A 19,371-nucleotide genomic window follows, 5' to 3' on the forward strand; every position below is an offset into this window, starting at 1 on the left:
CATAGAAAAAAACAATGATGAGGACTACATCACATATGTTGGTAGAGTAAACAGGGAATGCAAGAAGTTCAAGCTGGATAAATTAACATCAAATGTGTTCAAATGCCTGATATTTATACAGAGATTTACTGCCCAAAAAAGGATGCAGAAGTTAGAACTAGAATTCTTGCAAACCTGGAACAAAACCCTACAGCAAGTGTCAGAAGAATGTGAAAAGATAATGAAACTAAGACATGACACAGAGGAAATTGAATGTAAAGATTGTTTCCAAGTAAAGCAAGTGCGAAATAGTCTAAATAGAGATAGTGTTTTCTGAAAAACACGACAAAAATCAGGAAATAAACCCATGTTTTGCATGTGGAAATATACACCTGAGAAAAAATTGTCCATTTAAAAAAGCTGAGTGCTTTCATTGTGGAAATATAGGACATATAAAAAACGCACTGTAGAATGAAGATGACAAAATGTCAGAACAAATGAAATAGTATGTCATCAGAAGAAATTGGTAATATAAAGATGAGGAAATTTGTGAAGGTGAAAATCAGAAATACAAGTCTTAAAATGCAGTTGGACACTGATAGTGATATCACCATTATAAACGAAAAAACTTGGAAATATGTCGGTAAGCCGAAATTAATTAAATCAAAAAAGATAGCACATGCTGTTATGAGAAAAAGATTATATTTTTCGGTGAATTCATATGTAATGTAACATTTCGAGGTCAGATGAAAAAGGCAAAGATATATGTGTTACAAAGTTCACTTAATTTATTTGGCACAGAGTGGATGGAACTATTCAAAGTATGGAATATGCCCATAAGTGTTTTGTGTGGAAATATAGTTGGTTCAGTCAAAGGTTCAAATGTGGCTGAGAGACAGAAACAAAAAATTACAGTAAAACAACCGTATGTGGAACAACTGTATGTTAGTCAAAATGAAATAAAGAATTGTCCACGATAAAAAGTAAACATTGTTCAAAAGTAGATGTTCTGTGGTTAAGACTACACATCGATTTCGCTGGTCCTTTAAACAGTTTTCACTACTTAGTGGTAGATAATAGTTTCTCGAAATGACCAGAAATTTGCAAGTGTAAAAAACCATCCAACTCAACTGGATAAATTTTTTACATGAATTGTTTGCAAGATTTGGCATCTCAGACAAGATAGTGTCTGATAATAGAACACAATTTGTGTCTAGTGAATAACATATAACTACGGTGCCATACCATCCCAGATCTAATGGACAGGCGGAACAGTTTGTTGATACCTTCAAAAGAGCCCTTAGAAAATTGAATAAGGACGTTATGGATGCGGTAGCGCTACAACAATTCTTAAGAGTGTACCGTGTGACACCAAATTCGAATATACCAGCAGGAGCTGATTTTTGCAAGGAAAGTAAAATCAGTCATTGATAAATTGCAACCTGGCAAGAAAGAAAAAGTGCCTGGGAAAACATAGCAAGATTCTTTAAAGTTGGTGAAAAGGTGCATATGAGGGCATACAAGAATGAAAAGCAGAGTTGGGAAGATAGCATAATTACCAAATGCATAGGTAAAATGATGTATTGGGTAAAAAGTAGAAAAGGCATACGAAAGAGACACGGGAACCAACTAAAAAAAGAGATTTGTGGAAAGCGAACCAAAGAAGTTGGAGGAACTGATGGAATGGTTGTACAATGTGTACCAAGTACTACTGCCACTGCAGGTGATTGAACCCAGGCGTACAAGTGAGAGGAAAAGTGAACATACAGAGTTCCTGAAAGTAGATGCCAATTCCCAAAAATATTAAATTGTACTAAAAAAAAAAAATCGAAAAGAGAGGAGTGAATAAAAAGTTATTGCTAAATGAAATGACACTTCCTAAGAAAAACTTAAAAGAGAAGATAATGTAGGGAATTAGTAATAATGGTACACCACTGTTACGTGAATGGAATAGTTTAGTCACTATTAGTAAAGAGAGTACATAGCAGGTGGTCAGAGATAATTATGCCTTTACTGGTTTTACTAAGTATACTGTATACCAAAGTGAGCATTATAACAATCCAACATTTTAAGGATATAACAATAACCTTTGGAGGACATCCAAGACTAGTGAGACTGATGCTGTTAAATATTCCATTAAAATGTCACAAGTCAAGACCAACAGGAAAGACAGGAGCAGGAGATTCCAAGTGGACAATGTCCTGGGGGTTGAAGGATTGGGTATAGTGGTTAGTGCAGGGCTGTGAGGTGGAGGGAGTTGATGTACCAAGAGGTGAAGAGACAAGTTGGTTGGCAGTGCCTGAGTGGTGGAGGTACAAGGCCAGCTAGCTTCAAGGAACAGAATGTGTCCTTGAGCAAGACACTTTATTTCCCATGGCTCCAGTTCACTCAGCTGGCAAAATTGAGTAGTACCTGTATTTCAAAGGCCCAGCCTTGTCACATTCTGTGTCACATTGAACTTGATAATTTTGGCCAGATGGGTGATTCATTTTTGATGTGTTTGAGTGTGAAAAAATGTTTCTGAAAGACATGGGTATCACACTGATTTTTTGTAAACATGTCAGCAGGTGACAGAGATATTGAATTCAAAAAGGTAGCCAAAGTTATTGGAAAGACGATGAACAATCTTGTGAGTTTTTACAAAGTCAGTTACTAGATGTTGAAACTTTTGTGTCAGTCCCCTGAGAAACATGACATTCAATATATAGTAAGAGACCGATAAATGATAATCATCTGGTTTGTCTAACAAGAAATTTGGAATTTCTTATATCTGAAACACATAAATGGTTGCTTATAAAAATGTATACCAAACAATGACAGAGAAAGCTCATTAAAAATTTCTATGAACTGCTGTACTCAATGGTTACAAATCTGGCTGTGATACAAATAGTTACCCAAAGCTTGAATTAAAAACCCATTTTTGAAATATAAGAAATTCTTTTGAAATCTGTGAAAATAACTTGGTATATTTGTTATTTTTGCAACTTATTCTCAGTGAAGTACAGCATGTAAATAAAACATACTAGTCAAAAATTGTTTACAATTATTAAATGATTTAATGTTACTAGTGAAATTACATGGGAATAAACTAAAACTAGCAACCTCTGAAATTAATGTTTTGATATGTAAAACTGAAGAACATTTTAATCTTATGCCCTCTTTAGGTTATAAGTTTGAAAATAAAACTGAAAAATTGAAGAATCAAAATAAAATTAGCAAGATTGAAGATGTGTGTATAAGAAAACAAAATCAACATTTTCTCTTTATGCATATTCAAACAAATTACCAACAAAAAGGTTTTTAAATTCTTAGAAAGGTATCACTTTCATATGTTAGAAATTTTCTTCAACCAATAAAAGAATATATTTTAGTTTCCAAGCTGGTGGAATATTTGGAGACATTAAAAGAATCCATATCATTTTCATTTGTTGACTGAACCAATAAAACTAATACTGGACTTTTTGAGAATGAAGTTTATCAATATAAATTTGTTTCTGGCCTAGTTGGAGGGCCTTCAAAATAATTATAAACAATTTTTTACTAATATGTTTTAATTACATGCTGTACTTCACCAAGAATAAGTTGCAAAGATAACAAATAACATTCTTTTAAACACCTTATGACTTGTACTAAGAATATTTAGTTGCATAAATAACGTTAAATCAAAGTTGTAAATGAAATAGAATTGAAGCCTCTGAATGTTCTGTGTACAATGTTTAATAAAGCATTATAAATGTTACTGCATTTATGAACTCTGGCTAAAATTTACAACCTATATAAACAGTGTCAACTTATATTAATACAGATAGAAAAATAAATCTAGAAATCCCAAATATTTGTAAGCCAGGCTAATCTACTTCAGTTATTGTGATATAGAATCATTTTGAGTTATAAGTTTTTGGTAACTATTTTTATTAAAATGACATTATTTTCTTTTAAAAAGAATATGTATTTTAGTATATTGCTACAATAATTCTTTTGAAAAGAGTCATTTCTCTTAGTCATACATTTCCAACTAATAGGGTAAATTTGTTTTGAGTATTTCCAATTAATACAAGCCACAGCATATCAAGCCACGGCAATCCGGATTGACAGTTACTTCCCCTGCCCCATGTGCTTTCATTTATTTGCATCATGGCGTGGATGATGATTCGTCCTTCGCTATGGGCTTCCAGAATGCCATTTTCGCGCCTGCTCGGCTTACGTTCTTACTCAGAAATGTTAAAAACCGGCAGCAAAGATCATATTGACAAACTAGTGTCAGAGCAAAAGATTGTTCTTTTTATGAAAGGCACGCCTGACGCCCCACGTTGTGGCTTCAGCAACCTTGTTGTTCAGATTCTTAAATTCCACGGTGTGGAGGATTTTGGTTCGCACAATGTGCTCGCCGACAATGATCTTAGAGAAGGAATTAAAGTCTACTCGAACTGGCCGACGATACCACAGGTTTACATTAATGGAGAGTTTGTCGGTGGCTGTGATATTATGGTAGAAAAACACAAAAGCGGAGAACTTATTGAAGATTTTCAAAAGATCGGTATACGATCGACTCTTTTGGATAGGGAAGAATAAGCTACATATTTTAAAAATAAGAATGTCTTTATACTGATCATATCATATTTTCTCTTAAAAACAACCATGGTTCGTATCTGAAATTTTCTAATATTGCTTTATGATTTGACTCTTTAATATCCGCTTTAAAATGCTTTTGTTCAAATGAAAGCAGTCCTAGAAGTGTGACCTTGGTGTTAAATGTTAAAAGGTGTTACTAGTTAAATTCCAAAAACATTTCATTAACCTTAAAACCCTGCAAGAAGGTTGTTTTCGCAACCGTGTAACTGAAAAATTAATGAGTTTCTTTATTAATTATCTAATCAACAATTGTTGGGTAATCCTTAAACTTTACCTAAAATTCTAAAAAGGTGAAAGAAAACATTTGAAGATATTTACATACTGGAAAGATCGAAAGATATTATATCTTTGGGAAAATAACTCTGAAGTTTTCCGTAAGTAAATTTTCAGTTGTTGGAAAAATAATTTTCTCGGATAAATTAAAATTTTCCTTTTCACACTGCGTTCTTCCAAATTTATGTTTCGTAACCAAGACTTCAAAGTCTGTATTTATTTTTTGACTATTGTGATTTGAGAATGCTTCTGAATTGTTTACATTTTGGTAGATAGGTAGATACACATTGGTAAATGTAAACATCTTAACTTTTTGTTTTGAACAAGATCGACTTTCACTTATTCGACATTGTTACGTAACAATATATAATGGAAGAATATTACATGGACACGGTCTTTCCGAAAAATCATAACAGAACGATACTTAAGTTTAAAGATTCTATATTAATATCAGTTATATAACTTCTATCAGTTATATAACTTCTGTCAGTTATATAATTTTATAAAGCCTATTTTAGAAAATTACGAGAACACATGCTGTATACTTGTGTGTGTAGTTTACAAACTTATAAAGAACGTTGATAGGCAGAATTTGGTTGTGATTTTATGGTATTGACTTTTAATTCTTTAAGTTCAAATGCCTCGAGGAAGAGGGATCGATTTTGTCTAGCATTTTAATCAAATTCCAGGTTCAAATTGATTGATTCCACCGTTCTTCAATATGTGGCGTTGTACACGTTAGAAATCATTAAGAGTACTAGGTAACTGATGGCAAATTGATAGTGTTTTCAACATTAAATTATTGGTGTGCTAACATTGCCTGGTTTCCAAATGTATAGATATATTGGTGGAGGTTAAGGACATGGACCTTTCGGGTTTTTTTTTTATTTTTTATTTATTTTTTTTTTTATCATTTTCCTACAGAAATCCACTTTTTCGACTGCGGAGATTCCGAATCTGCAAAAAAATCGGCATTTCAAAATTTACTCCCCCCCCCCCCTCCCCTCAATTTTTCACTTTTTTTTAGAAATCTGTTTTGGCGAAATAAGTAAAAAAATATGGAGATCATGATTCTAAAAAAGATGTAAAATTTCAATTTTTCAAAAAATATAATAAACACCCCTTCCCTGCTACTAAAATAGCAGACGTAAAAAGTATCTAAACAGAAAACTCGACATGCTAGAAACAGCAGCTAAACGACGAATCGCGTTTTCAAAATTTTAATTTCCCCCACCCCCTTCTTTTTCTTTGCCAGAAGGGTGGAGAGAGGGAAAATTAAAATTTTGAAAACGCATTTTTGGGATTTTCCAAATCTTCAATCTGTAAGTACGCTCCAACCGGAAAGTTCGACAAGCTAAAAATAACAGCCAAACCGAAGATCCACTTTCTAAATACGAATTACCAAAAAAGAAAAAAAAATATTTTTAATGTCATTTTGTGTGGGATTAAAATTTTGAAATCCCGATTTTTTTTTTTTTTTTTTTTCAGATTCGGAATCTCCGCAGTCGAAAAAATGGGTTTCTATAGGGAAAAAAAAAAAAAAAGCGGTGAGGTCCATGTCCTTTACCTCCACCGATTTATTAACAGGGACTGCATGTTACGAAGAGTGTAAACAATATATTTATACAGTATATTTGGGGATAGAGAAAGACGGGACAACTGCACATTCACGTTTGAATCCTAACTGGGATTACCGTCAACAGCTGCATATCCTCTCTAAATATCCACAAATACACTGCCCATAAACTTATTAATATCAGAGGTTAAAGTAAACGCAAGAGACTAATTTGCTGTCCACATTTTTATAACAGATCAAACGTTAATTACTTGTGTGTTAACAGTGTTTCATTTCATTGCTATAGTACTATTGTTGCTGCTGCTACTACTAATAATTATATCATTATCTTGTATGATTTATGCTACTTTTTTGAGGTGGGAATAGGGGTTCTATGTACATACCGTCATGTCATTTTTATCATTTAGTTGCCAATGTTGACTAGCAATAGCTGAACAATTGGCAAAAGTTCTGCATATATTCTAGTCCTTCTATTTTATTATCTGTATATATACATAAGCATAAATGTATTTTAAACTAGATACATGCTGGCATGGCTGTGTGGTAAGAAGCTTGCTTCCCAACTACATGGTTCCAGGTTCAGTCCCACTGCATGGTACTTTGGGCAAGTGTCTTCTACTATGGCCTCAAGCCAACCAAAGCTTGTGAGTGGATTTGGTGGAAGGAAACTGAAAGAAGTCCACTGTACATATGTGTGTGTGTTTGAATGTGTTTGTGTTTGTCCCCATTACGGCATGACAACCAGTGCTGGTGTGTTTACATCCCCATAACTTCGCAATTCAGCAAAAGAGACTGATAGAATAAGTACATTTCACTAAAATTTCTTCAAGGCAGTGCCCCAGCATGGCCACAGTCTAATGACTGAAGCAAGTAAAAGATAAAAGATCGATTCTTTAAAAATATTTAGTCACAGGTCAACCCTGATTAAGCAGACATTTGATCAAAGATATTCTCACCATAATTATCTCATCCTTTTGAGATAATCATGAAAGGGATAATTTGAGAAAGGGACTGCCATGCCATGCATTCTTGGGAATCAGCCTATATATTCATGGTAAGTTGTTGGTAATGAAAATTATAATTTTTAAGATCTCCTCTTCAGAGAACAAAAGATTTTTCAAATTTTTTTTTTTTTTTTTTGGCTGCAATTCAATCAGCTTGATCATTGGTTGTTCTCAGGTATTTTTACTCTTTGGATGTGTACTTAATACTAGATTGAATTCAAAGTAGGAACCTGCATTTTTAAACTAAGGATAAAAATGGTCTTATTTAAATCCAGCCTCATCTATATATATATATTCTGTTCTTCTTTTACTTGTTTCAGTCATTTGACTGCAGCCATGCTTGAGCACCGCCTTTAGTCAAGCAAATCGACCCCAGGACTTATTCTTTGTAAGCCTAGTACTTATTCTATCAGTTTCTTTTGCTAAACCGCTAAGTTATGGGAACGTAAACACACCAGCATCGGTTGTCAAGCGATGTTGGGAAGACAAACGCAGACACACAAGCATATACACACACATACATACATACATATATATATATATACTAGCAGAAAAACCCGGCTTTGCCCGGGTTAAAGAGAATAATGAAATCTAAAAACGCCGTCTAGACTACGCAACCCTCAACTGTTAGTAGCTACGATACCATATTTCTACATTAATAACTCTCCAATCCATGCCAGCATGGAACATAGACATTAAGTGGAATGCCAGTCTCTCATCTAGGAGGGCCTTGAAATCAATGTTACCAACTGGGGACTATGTGTGTCGTAGTGATAATAAAAAGACCCAAAGGAGGTCTGCAACGAAATAATTTTACTCAACACTTTGCAAGTGAATCAGTGGAGGCAAAGATGCATCTCATTTACTTGACAATTTATGCACCACATTGCAGAAATCACAATGAAAGTATATCTGAAAGGGTAGTCTTACACTGTTGTACCGTTGAATTACAAATAATGCTCATCTGTTATGTTTGGGTTAAAATTTCATCAACATCAAAAATATATGAATTTTCATGGGAGTTATGGCCGTTATACATAGAATATAATTTCCAAATTTCATAAAGATCCGTTCAGTACTTTTGACGTAGTTTTGGATAAGAAAACAAATGACTAATGTGTGTGTTTGTGTGTGATGGGTGTATATATGTATAGATATCTGTATGCATGTATATATATGTATATATGTGTACATATTACATGTACATCTATATATATATACATCTACACGTGTGTATACATATACATGTATGCATATAGATCTATATCTATATATATCTATGCATATACGTGTACATATACATGTATATGTATACATATACATCTCTTTCTCTCTCTTTCTCTCTCTCTGAAAGTATCTGTCATTACAGTATCGAAATGTGATTGTTTCAGTTAGTGGAATAACGTGTACATATACATCTATATGTATTCATATACATCTCTCTCTCTCTCTCTCTCTTTCTCTCTCTCTCTGAAAGTATCTGTCATTACAGTATCGAAATGTGATTGTTTCAGTTAGTAGAATAGTTTCATTTTTAAAGTGAAAGTATTTGACATGAGTGTTTTTGTTTCACTTTTGACACGTAATACTTAAATAGTGGAGGAGATATGTTGCTGTGGGCTCAAACTCTGGAAGAAGTTAAAATTTTTTTTTGGACTAAAACACAACTGGAACCCTAAGTAAGGCATCTGTAAAATTTGAATGAAATTGGTTGCGTAGTTCTCGAGTTTTAGGGATTCACACAGACAGACACACATTCTCATTTTTATATATATAGATATATATATATATGACGTGTTTCTTTCTGTTTCCATCTGCCAAATTCACTCACAAGGCTTTGGTAGGCCTGAGGCTATAGTAGAAGACACTTGCCCAAGGTGCCATGCAGTGGAACTGAACCCAGAACCATGTGGTTGGTAAGCAAGCTACTTACCACACAGCCACTCCTGCACACACACACACACACACACACACATATATATATATATATTGTACACATCTACGATATAACACCTGATGATGACTGGAGTTCAAACCAATCAGAATGTAGTCTTGATATAAATACTGAAAACATCTTTCAATTTCTAAAGATGAGATTAGTAATCTGAAAATTTTTATATAATTTTATTCTTATAAAAAACAAAACATATATATGTATTTGCTGTTTCATAATGAAATGTTTTTTGTTTTACTTTCCAGCCATGAAATCTTCCACTGACTGTAGAAATTGATTCACATATCTCTTTTTAAATCCTTGCAAATTCAAAGTATTAAGATTTCTGAAAAAAAAAAAAGAACTCTGTCTTCAGATATTCTTTTTTTAAAATTTCAGGAAATTGTTCAGACTTGCAGGCAGTTTTATAATTAAGATTTCTTTCTTTTTTTTTTATCAATTTTCTTTTCTCTCCCACTCTGTCTTTATTTAAATAAAATTGTGGGAAAAAATGTTAAATTATAATAAAATTTGAAATAAAAGAAGTTGACATAGTACACATAAATACTCACACGTACAGTCTTAGAGTGACAGCTGCAAATGCCTAAAGCACCCTTGCACATTCATGTACACTTGTAGACATTTGTGATGACAAGTTTTAAAAAGGTTAGATTAACAACTACTCAGATTCACAAAGTAGTCATCCACAGGTTAAGAAAAGTCATGGAAGTTTGTCATCACAACATACATACATATATTTACATATGTTGATGAATACATATATGTAATATGAAATTTGCTTAGCAACCACTTGGTTCTGGGTTCAGTTCCCCTGTGTGTTATCTTGAGCAAGTGTCTTCTACTCTAACCTTAGAGAACCACAGCCTCTTGTGAATGTAGTTTGGGAGGTGGAGACAGTGTGGACATCCATTGGATGTATACATGTGTGTGTGTGTGTGTGTCTGCATTAGATAACAATATTGGGATGTCAAAAATACCTTGTGTAATGTATTTCAGTTTTGTCAAAAACATCCAATCAATTTTGTCTTTCATCCCCTTCCAAAGTTGATATAATTGACTAAAACCCTTTGAATCAGTGGCCCAACATAGCCACAGTTCACCTATTGAAACCTATATAAACACAATACACACATATATCAATTTGGTATCATAATTATTCTTAGCAAGGTATTTTTCTCTAAGAGAGCTCAACTAATGTTCATATATATCATGAAATATTTGGGGTTGCACCATAAGTTTAGACACTGAAAATGAAAAGAAAGAGTTAACTTCTGGTACAAGATATAAAAGAAATAAGCATGAATATCTGACAATTTTCCATATAAAGAAATAATGATCGTTTTCATTGGTGCAAGACCAAAATATGTAACAAAATAATGCTATTGAACAGATTGAGTTTGCCTTACTCAGAAATATAATTAAACTTTATAAAATCAGGGAAATATTTCTTTTGTATAATTTGATTTAACCAAAAAATAAAGAAAATTTTTTTTTAAATGAAAATATTACAATTAAAGGATAGATGAAATGTGACTAACTTTGTAACAGTTATTGTGATGAGTTAATAAACTTGTGTGAAATCTGTTATTTGTTTTTATCTCAAACACTATTTCATTATTTGTTGGTGTATATCAGAGGTTCTCAACGAGGGTGGTGCTGCCCTCACAGGGCACTGGGCATGTCAAAGAGGGCATTAGGCTTTATGGGGCAGTGGGATCATATAATTTTACCCATAGTAGTAATTATATATGTGATAAAACTAGTAATGGTTATTAAAATAAAATGAGGGAAGTATATATTTTAAAAACTAACTTACAAGAATAGATGACATGGTGAATGTTTGTCCACCCCCACCATCGCTTGACACCAATGTTGGTGTGTTTATGTCCCTATGTTAGCAGTTCAGCAAAAGAGACCAATAGAATAAGTACTAGGCTTGTAAAGAATAAGTCCTGGGGTTGATTTGTTTGACAAAAGGCAGTGCTCCAGCATGGCTGCAGTCAGATGACTGAAACAAGTAAAAGAATATGTGATGCTTTAAAAAATGAAGAATCTTCTTTACAACTTGAGTCAACTTTACATGACAATGAATCTTTGTTAATGACCTACGTCCATTATGTAAATTCAAATCTGGAAATTATTGAAGAGATTCTGTTTGCGCCAAAAATAGTACTTGACACAAAAAGTTCTACAATTTTTAAGGTTGTTAAAAAAGTTTTTAATGCTTGTGTATCAATCCTGATAGGCTATTATTGTGGATTTTAGCACATTTAAAGAAAGCAGTTCCACATATATTTTTAGTTCACTGTTATTCATCAAGAACACTTAACTGAGAAACATCTTAGTGGTAGACTATATAATACATTGAATGATGTAATTAAAACAGTAAATAAATTCAAGACCCATTCATTGAATGACCATACCTTTCAGATGATTTGCCATGGAAAAGAAAACTATAAGTGCCTCTTGTCTCATACTGAGGTGCGATGGCTTTCAAATGGAAATTATTTAAAATATTTTTATCTCTATGAGCCTGTTTTAGAATTTCTTAATTTGTATGATGAGGACCTGTATAATAGACTAAGCAACAAGAAAGTTGACATTGCATATCTTTCTGATATTTTCACTAAATTAAATGAGGTAAACATTGAATTGCAAGGAAATAATATGAATTAAATAAAGCAAAGTTAATTGTAAATGCATTCACCAGCAAATTATTCTACAAAGAGAGATTATTGAGGAAAGATTTTTTTAGTTTCCAAACCTGCACATAATAGAAGACAATGAAAGCAATTTAATAATAGACACAGATATAGATTGCTATTTTTCTCATCTGCAGACACTGAAAGAAGACAATGATAAAGTTTAAAAATTTTACTCATCTTAAAGTACCTAATTGAGTCATAAATCCATTTCTTTCTGGTATCTCTTCTGCTCAACCAAGTTTACATGAAAAAATAATTTCAAAGCTCAAGTATATTTTCAGCGACTTGGTTATAAATTATTCTGGCCCAAAAGACAAAGCAAGTATTCTCAACTTTAGCAAAAAATTAAATTGTTGTTCATTGCTTTTCTTCATAATTAGAAGGGAAAGGATTCAGTGTGGTGTTGCAATTGCTGACTAAGCAACAAAATAAATTTGCAATAAGTCAAAGAGGAGACATGACTTCTTTTGACTAACATTGAACCTGATATAGAAAATTTAGCTAGATCTCATCTGGCACAGGGAAATCATTAACTTGCCATGTACAAAGTAAACTTTTGTCTTTATTAGTTTTTTTATCATTTCACTGTTAAAAGCTTATGCGATCCATTTTTGTGTGAAATTTATAAATTATTATCCATGCTAAGTTAGTTTATTTGTGATACTTTACATCCCATTTAGGTTGGTACTAGGTATCACAACTACTTAAAAAGTGGTACTACAAACAAAAATAAAAGGTTAAGAACCACTTGTCGTTGTTGAATCAAACTATATTTCAAATATTTTCTCTCACTTTCTCTGTATTTCTTTGCCGTTTCCTTCACTCTCTCATCTCTTTGTATGTCTTCATCTTTCTTCTGTTATATATTATCAATAGACAGCAGCAATGCTTGTTTTACTTCTGTTCTCTAATAAATTTTTTTGAGAGTAAGAGAAGAAATGATTTTCACTAGAAAAACCACATGTCAGCAAAAGACAAGAAATGCAGAAAAAGAGAAGTGAAAGCACATGTACTTTATTTGAATTGTGCTGAGGTAGCCTTGAATTTCTTCCACAACAAAACGGTCTTTATATGCCTTCCATCCTAAATTCACCTCTTAATACCTTGTATAGAGCAACCACTCTCTTATCTCCTTCTCAGGCAAGGGGGAGGGCTCTTTAAGACTTGAGAGTTACAATTAAACTTCAGTGGTGGTGGTGTCGTGTAAAAGCACCCAGCACACTAATGTGGTTAGTGTTAGAAAGGGCATCCAACCATGGAAGTCAAATGAAAACTGAACTATTGGAGCAAAATGTGGTCCTCTGACCTGTTGCATTCTGTGTAAGTGTATCCAATACATACCATCATGGAAAGTAGACTTATAAATGATGATAATGATATAAAGATGGACACACTAAACGGCTAGGCAGTGAGAGACTAGGTTTTAAGACTTGACATAGACAGACTAAACTGTTCAATTACTGGTTAAAAGTTGATGGAGGAGTTAAAATTTCTTTTTATAATAGTTACAAATGTGGACAATCAACTCAAATATATAATTTCAACACTGGACCACTTACCCAAAGGTGCGGTTGTATTGGGCTAATATCAAAAGGTATAATTAAATTGTTTGGTTACTAGCCAAAAGGTGTCATTGCATTGAGCCACACACCAAGAGGTATGATTGTATTATTGGGCCACTACTAAAAGGAGTGACTGTATTGTTGGGCCACTTACCCAAAAATGTGATTGCATTAGTGGGATACTCACCCAAAGGTGTCTTTTTAGTTGTTATTCTATAACTTGCCCTCTATAAGTGTCTGTGTCATTGTTAGAGGTTGAACTACTGACGTAAAACTTGTGTAATCACTTCCTCTCTAAGTTCATATATATTTCTATAACTCTTTAATTTGTTAATATTAGATATTACCAAGGCAACGAGCTGGCAGAATCATTAGCACACCAGGCAAAATGCTTAGCAGCATTTCATCCTTCTTTACATTCTGTGTTCAAATTCCACTGAAGTCAACTTAGTCTTTCATCCTTTCAGGATTGATAAAATAAGTACCAGTCAAGCTCTGGGATCAATGTAACTGATGAAATCTGTCTTCAGGACTTGCTGGCCTTGTACCAAAATTTGAAACCAATATTACACATTACAAAGTACCATTTTGATACTTAAGAAGAGAAATGGGTCCATACAATGTATCTATTGCTTGCTGGGTGATCATGTTGTCAATTACATGATGGAGTGCCTACTATTTTATTTCTTCAAATTAGATTCAATAATTTGTTTCTGCTATTTTATTTCCATAACACAATTTACAAATCACTTAGCCAGAACAAAATAGACTTTTTTTATTGACATTCAACATAGTCAGGTGTCCTATTTCAATTTGATATTCCAACAATAGCTAACCTATGAATCAAATTATGAAGTAACAGATTAAAGGTTAACATCTTAGCTGTTAATTAATTACTTAATGGTTGCTTACTTCCTTGAATGAAGACAGTAAAATACTCAAGGTATTGGATGTAATAACTTTAGTAAGCAGGCAGATATGTGTATGAATAAATAAATAGACAAACTGGTAATATAACAAACAGATAGACATACATTGACAATGGTGCTACAATAAATAAAACAGGATAAACTGTAATAAAACATCTACCCTCAAGCTGGTATCTATTTAGTTCACAGAACAATAATATTCTTGATTACAATTACAGAAACATTCATCACATAAAAACACGTAGACTTACCACTACCATTACTAAAATTATTATATAAATACTATACAACCAGAGAGAATGAAGTCATTGAAAAAACTGTTGGTAGAAATTTAGATAAACCAATTAATTATTACACAAGTAAACTGCAATTAAAATATTCACTTTTATTGGCCAATGACATCACTAAAATACACTATCAGTTTCAGCAAACACTTTCTCATCAAGAATATGACAAAAACTGATAAAATATACTGATTTTTATTTTAGATATCTTACCCCAGCAGCCAAATATATATATAAAATTTTTTTTCAAAATGAGATTAAAAAAAACCAAGGCTGTGAAAATGTTAGAACATTTATAAATACAAGGTCTTACAGCTGTTTCCGGGATATTTTTTATATCCCTTCATCAGAGACAGTGTGAGAAAATGGTTAAGCAATAGTTAATTTAGATAAGATATGAAATAGAGAGTGAAGTGGGGGAATGAAAATAGATGTGAGATATGCAAGGATGTTGCATTTGTAGATCCATTATTTAGGCAGAATAGTAAAGATATAAGATTCCAATACCTGGTGAGTAAATTCCAATAGTATTTAAAATTGGTCATTCCAAGTATAGAGTTTGTACACAATGCTATTGAATCGAGGGTATATTTAAAGTAACCTAAAAGTAGGGAATGTATTTGTAAGGTCAAATCGAAAACAGGAAGAGGAATAAAGAAAAGTAAGGAGAGAGATAATAAAGAGATGAAGAGAGGGAAAGTGTACCAGTTAGTGGTCAGTCAAGATAAATTGATAGTAGGAATGGGAAGGTGAGGGCAATAGAGAAAGATATGAGAGTGTAAAAAAATGATAGGGTAAAGAGTAAATGAGTGTCGGATAGAAGGAATGGGGGGGGGGGTGATAGAGAGAGAGAGAGAGGTATAATAGTGTAAAAAGAAAAGGAGCATGAGGTATGTAGTGATAAAGCCTAAGTGATGGGGCAGAGCAAGGTGGGTAGGGGTAGTAATATGGTAGAATAAAGAATTTGGGAATATGGATTAGGTTGGTTGGACAGGTCAGTGCTACGTAGTAGAAGAAAATATATATGTGAAGGTGTATACAGATACATATATTAAACATGTATATAAATATATATATATATATGACTTAAGGATCAGGGCTAAGTGGTTGCCCAGAAGACGACCAGCATAGAGGAGAAGGGTCTGGAAGCTCAAAGATCCTGCGAATGGACAGAGATTTAGAGACTTATTACTTGAAGCCTTTAATGAAATAGAGGGGGATATAGCTTCACACGATGTAGAAGGCAACTAGAGGTTTCTACGGGACAACCTGCTGAGGGCCACTGACCAGATCTGTGGATGGTACAAAGTCCCCTCTCGACCCAAAATAACGTGGTGGTGGAACAATGTTGTTGACAGGGCTATTAGACAAAAGAAACAGGCTTGGAAGGACTGGAAGAACGGTAGTAGCAGGGAATTATATCAGACTGCCAGAAGGGAAGCTAGGAGACAGGTTTATTTAGCCAGAGGGGAAGCAGATGAGAAAAAATTTGCCAATGTTCTGCGCCGTGAGAACCAAAGACTTGAGGTATTTCATGTTGCAAGACAGTGTGTGAGAGAGAATTGTGATGCCGTAGGAGAGAAATGTGTTTGCATGGATGATGGTACAGTTGCACTAAACGAGGCTGCAAAGAAAGAGGTTTGGAGACGCCACTACAAAAGATTGCTCAATAAAGAGAATGAATAGGAGAAAGAGAATCTGTCGAATGTCGACCCAACAAAGGGACCAGCTATCCGAGTTGACAGTACCATGGTAGATAAAGCAATTAAGCCCCCAGCCCATCAGGAATTACTGCAGAGATGCTCAAAATATCTGGCAGTATTGGTTATAGCCTAGTCACCTGTATTGTTAACCAGGTGATACACGAAGGAGTCATACCCAATGACTGGTGTAGCAGCACCATAGTCAACTGCTACAAAGGTAAAGGTGACGCTTTAGATACAAATAATTACAGAGGTATCAAGTTGTTAGATCAGGTAATGAAAGTCACGGAGTCAGTGATGGACCTTGGCAACGAGTGATTATGACCTGGTAGCATGTACCACACTTTTTTTTTTATTTGCTTTAAGAGCCTCCATAATCATGAGCAAACACAAACAGCCTCTCAGAGCAGCCCTCTTGCCTTTGGTTCAGCGAAGCAGTGAGGATGTAGCTGAGAAAAAGTTGCACCAGTACTAGGGTGACACTAGAGCAACACAAAATGAAGTGCTTTGCTCAAAGATACTACTTGTCACCCTGTCCAGGAATTGAACATACGACCTTCTCATTGTAAACACAGTATCTAACCTATAGGCTTCCACAGGATACTTAGTAATAACAAGAACACAAGAAATTTCAATTAATTAAAATTACACTGTTAATGTGAAGACTCATTTCCCAATCATATCATGTTGAGTTAAGGCAGCAACCTGGCAGAATGATTAGCATGTCAGCTAATATAAAGACGATAAAATGCTTAGCGGCAGTTTGTCCGTCTTTACGTTCAACTTTCGCTGAGGTCGAACCTTGACTTTCATCCTTTCGGGATCGATAAAATAAGTACTAATTAAGCAGTGGGGCCTGTAATCAACTTACCTTCACCGCATGAAATTGCTGGCCTTGTGCCAAAATTTGAAATCATTATAATTACGAGTTGTCTCCCCTGTTTTGTTTTTTCTTTTTTTTTAAATCAGATTTAGTCACTCAAGAAAATGATTGGTTGCATTACAACTGTTTTAATTTCAATTGATTACATTTTCTTGAGTTTCTACATCAAGCATGCACATTAGTATTTAGTTGGGTTTTTTTTTTAAGAAGTATGTTTCACTGGGTGGTTCCACACCACTCCTTATCAGCCATTTCAATATTATATCAAGCCGACGTCATGAAGTGAAGGGAAATAACTCTTAAACCCGGAAGAGTTAAATAAATATTACCAGGTCCAAGAAACTGTCCTGTAAAGTACGGCTACGATGAGAACTGTTAAAATATTGCTGCTATTCCTGGCTTGTAAGGAAATACAAATATGAGAACTTTAAAATATTGCTGTTTTATATCTTGACGCAGTCTTGCTGCATAAGAAACTGCCAATATAAGAACTTTTAAAATGTTGCTGTGTCCCGTTATTGCCGTATTCTATCCTGAATCAGTCTTGTGAAGAACTGTCACGATGAGTACCTTTGAGGGTCGGATGTTAGAATATACTTTCATATCTCTTGACCGATTTGATAGAAAGAACTTGTCATCTACAATGTTCTTTCTATCTCATACACACTTCGGTATGCATTTCAAATTTTGTTATCTTCGAAAAGTTTGGCGGGGGAGGGTTCCAACCCTACTTTCTCCGAAGTTATGGCTCAACGGTTAAGTTTGTTTTACAATAATGAGGCCTCGGGTTCGAGCTCACTTTGTGACACGCTATAAAATATTTTCTGTTGAAAGTTTGGTTATCGTAAATAGTACGAGGATTTATATGTGTAATGTAATTATCACGTTGTAGGTTTTTTGCTGCATTTAAAAATTTATTTTTGTAACCTTTCCTGCAAGATTGTTTCTATTTCCCTCTGTTGTTTCATTCATCAAGGATGAATAACAAATGTATTTTGAATCGAAAGAATATATCTTAACACACATATACGTACACATCTCCACTCATAAACTCACACATCTCCAAATATAAACACACACATATACTTACATAAATACAAATATACATTACCGATACCAAATATATAAAAAAAAATAACCTGGTTAACATGATGTTTAGTATCGTAAAAAACTGATAGTAAATTAATTTGGAAGTGTCGATAGTAAAACCCTATAATTTCATAAATACGTGTATCAAAATATCACCAGGGTAAATGATAGAAAAGTTATTGGGTGTGTTGTTTAGTACAGTTGAAAGGGGAACAGGAAAGCGCTGCCTGGACATACGAGTAAAACACTTTAGCCCATTATAACGGATTAAATAATACCAGGGATGTGTTTTGTATTTCATAGTTAGGCTTCCTATTGTTAGTTTAGGCAACATATATCGTTGTGAACCATTCTTTGAATTTTGTTGATCCGACGATAAGAGCATCTATTTACAATATGTCGAATGGCGATGGATACGCACTAGGTAGAAAATCAGCTGGCAATACGGAACTAGTGATGCTTTATTTACATTGTATCTGAATAATCGTATATGGTGAAAAATGTTCAGAGACCTTGAAAAAAGCTATATATACACGCACACACACGTTCTACGCAGTCTTTCAACTAATTTACTTTACTGCCGCCACTTCTAGTTGCTATTGCAATTTACTTTCACCTTTGTCGGACACTATACTGCATGTTAACCACCCGAACTCCATGGATGCAAAATAAACTTTTCAACCACACAGCTATGCCTACGACTATGGGAACCAAAATGGTTACACGTGTTGTTGATTTGCTTTTGTTTTTAATCTATATATTTGTATGCAGGTACATACAGTTTATTTCTAGGGTTAT

The 19,371-nt window shown here is 33.9% G+C and overlaps 3 protein-coding genes across 5 annotated transcripts in view; 2 read left to right on the forward strand and 1 right to left on the reverse strand.

The window, feature by feature from the left end:
• LOC106883095 (transmembrane protein adipocyte-associated 1 homolog) overlaps nucleotides 1-5,212 on the reverse strand; it is a 49,555-nt gene extending 44,343 nt beyond the window's left edge. The window contains exon 1 of the mRNA XM_089359833.1: nucleotides 4,934-5,212. The gene's annotated coding sequence lies outside the window, so the exon portion shown is untranslated. The remainder of the gene's footprint in view (nucleotides 1-4,933) is intronic.
• On the forward strand, nucleotides 4,101-11,005 carry LOC128249072 (uncharacterized). Of its 3 annotated transcripts, XM_089359837.1 has the most exons (3): nucleotides 4,101-4,620; nucleotides 7,785-7,852; nucleotides 9,664-11,005. In XM_089359837.1, exon 1 carries the CDS (start codon nucleotides 4,114-4,116, stop codon nucleotides 4,549-4,551), a length of 438 nt encoding a protein of 145 aa, XP_089215963.1. In that variant the 5' UTR covers nucleotides 4,101-4,113; the 3' UTR covers nucleotides 4,552-4,620; nucleotides 7,785-7,852; nucleotides 9,664-11,005. The 3 variants fall into 3 exon arrangements, with proteins under 3 accessions (XP_089215963.1, XP_089215962.1, XP_089215960.1); XM_089359836.1 differs by lacking the exon at nucleotides 7,785-7,852 and having other exon boundaries at nucleotides 4,101-4,985; XM_089359834.1 differs by lacking the exon at nucleotides 7,785-7,852.
• A 6,573-nt stretch (nucleotides 11,006-17,578) lies between these two features.
• LOC106883094 (uncharacterized) overlaps nucleotides 17,579-19,371 on the forward strand; it is a 43,376-nt gene continuing 41,583 nt past the window's right edge. Inside the window, exon 1 of the mRNA XM_014933985.3 lies at nucleotides 17,579-18,155. Coding sequence (XP_014789471.1) covers nucleotides 18,047-18,155 — 109 coding nt within the window. The 5' untranslated portion in view covers nucleotides 17,579-18,046. The remainder of the gene's footprint in view (nucleotides 18,156-19,371) is intronic.

The sequence above is a fragment of the Octopus bimaculoides genome, chromosome 11 (genome assembly GCF_046866305.1).
Source record: "Octopus bimaculoides isolate indiv1 chromosome 11, ASM4686630v1, whole genome shotgun sequence".
NCBI lineage: Eukaryota > Metazoa > Mollusca > Cephalopoda > Octopoda > Octopodidae > Octopus > Octopus bimaculoides.

Coding starts and splice junctions, on each gene's coding strand:
- LOC128249072 (XM_089359836.1), top strand. CDS start 4,114: ATGGCGTGGATGATGATTCGTCCTTCGCTATGGGCTTCCAGAATGCCA.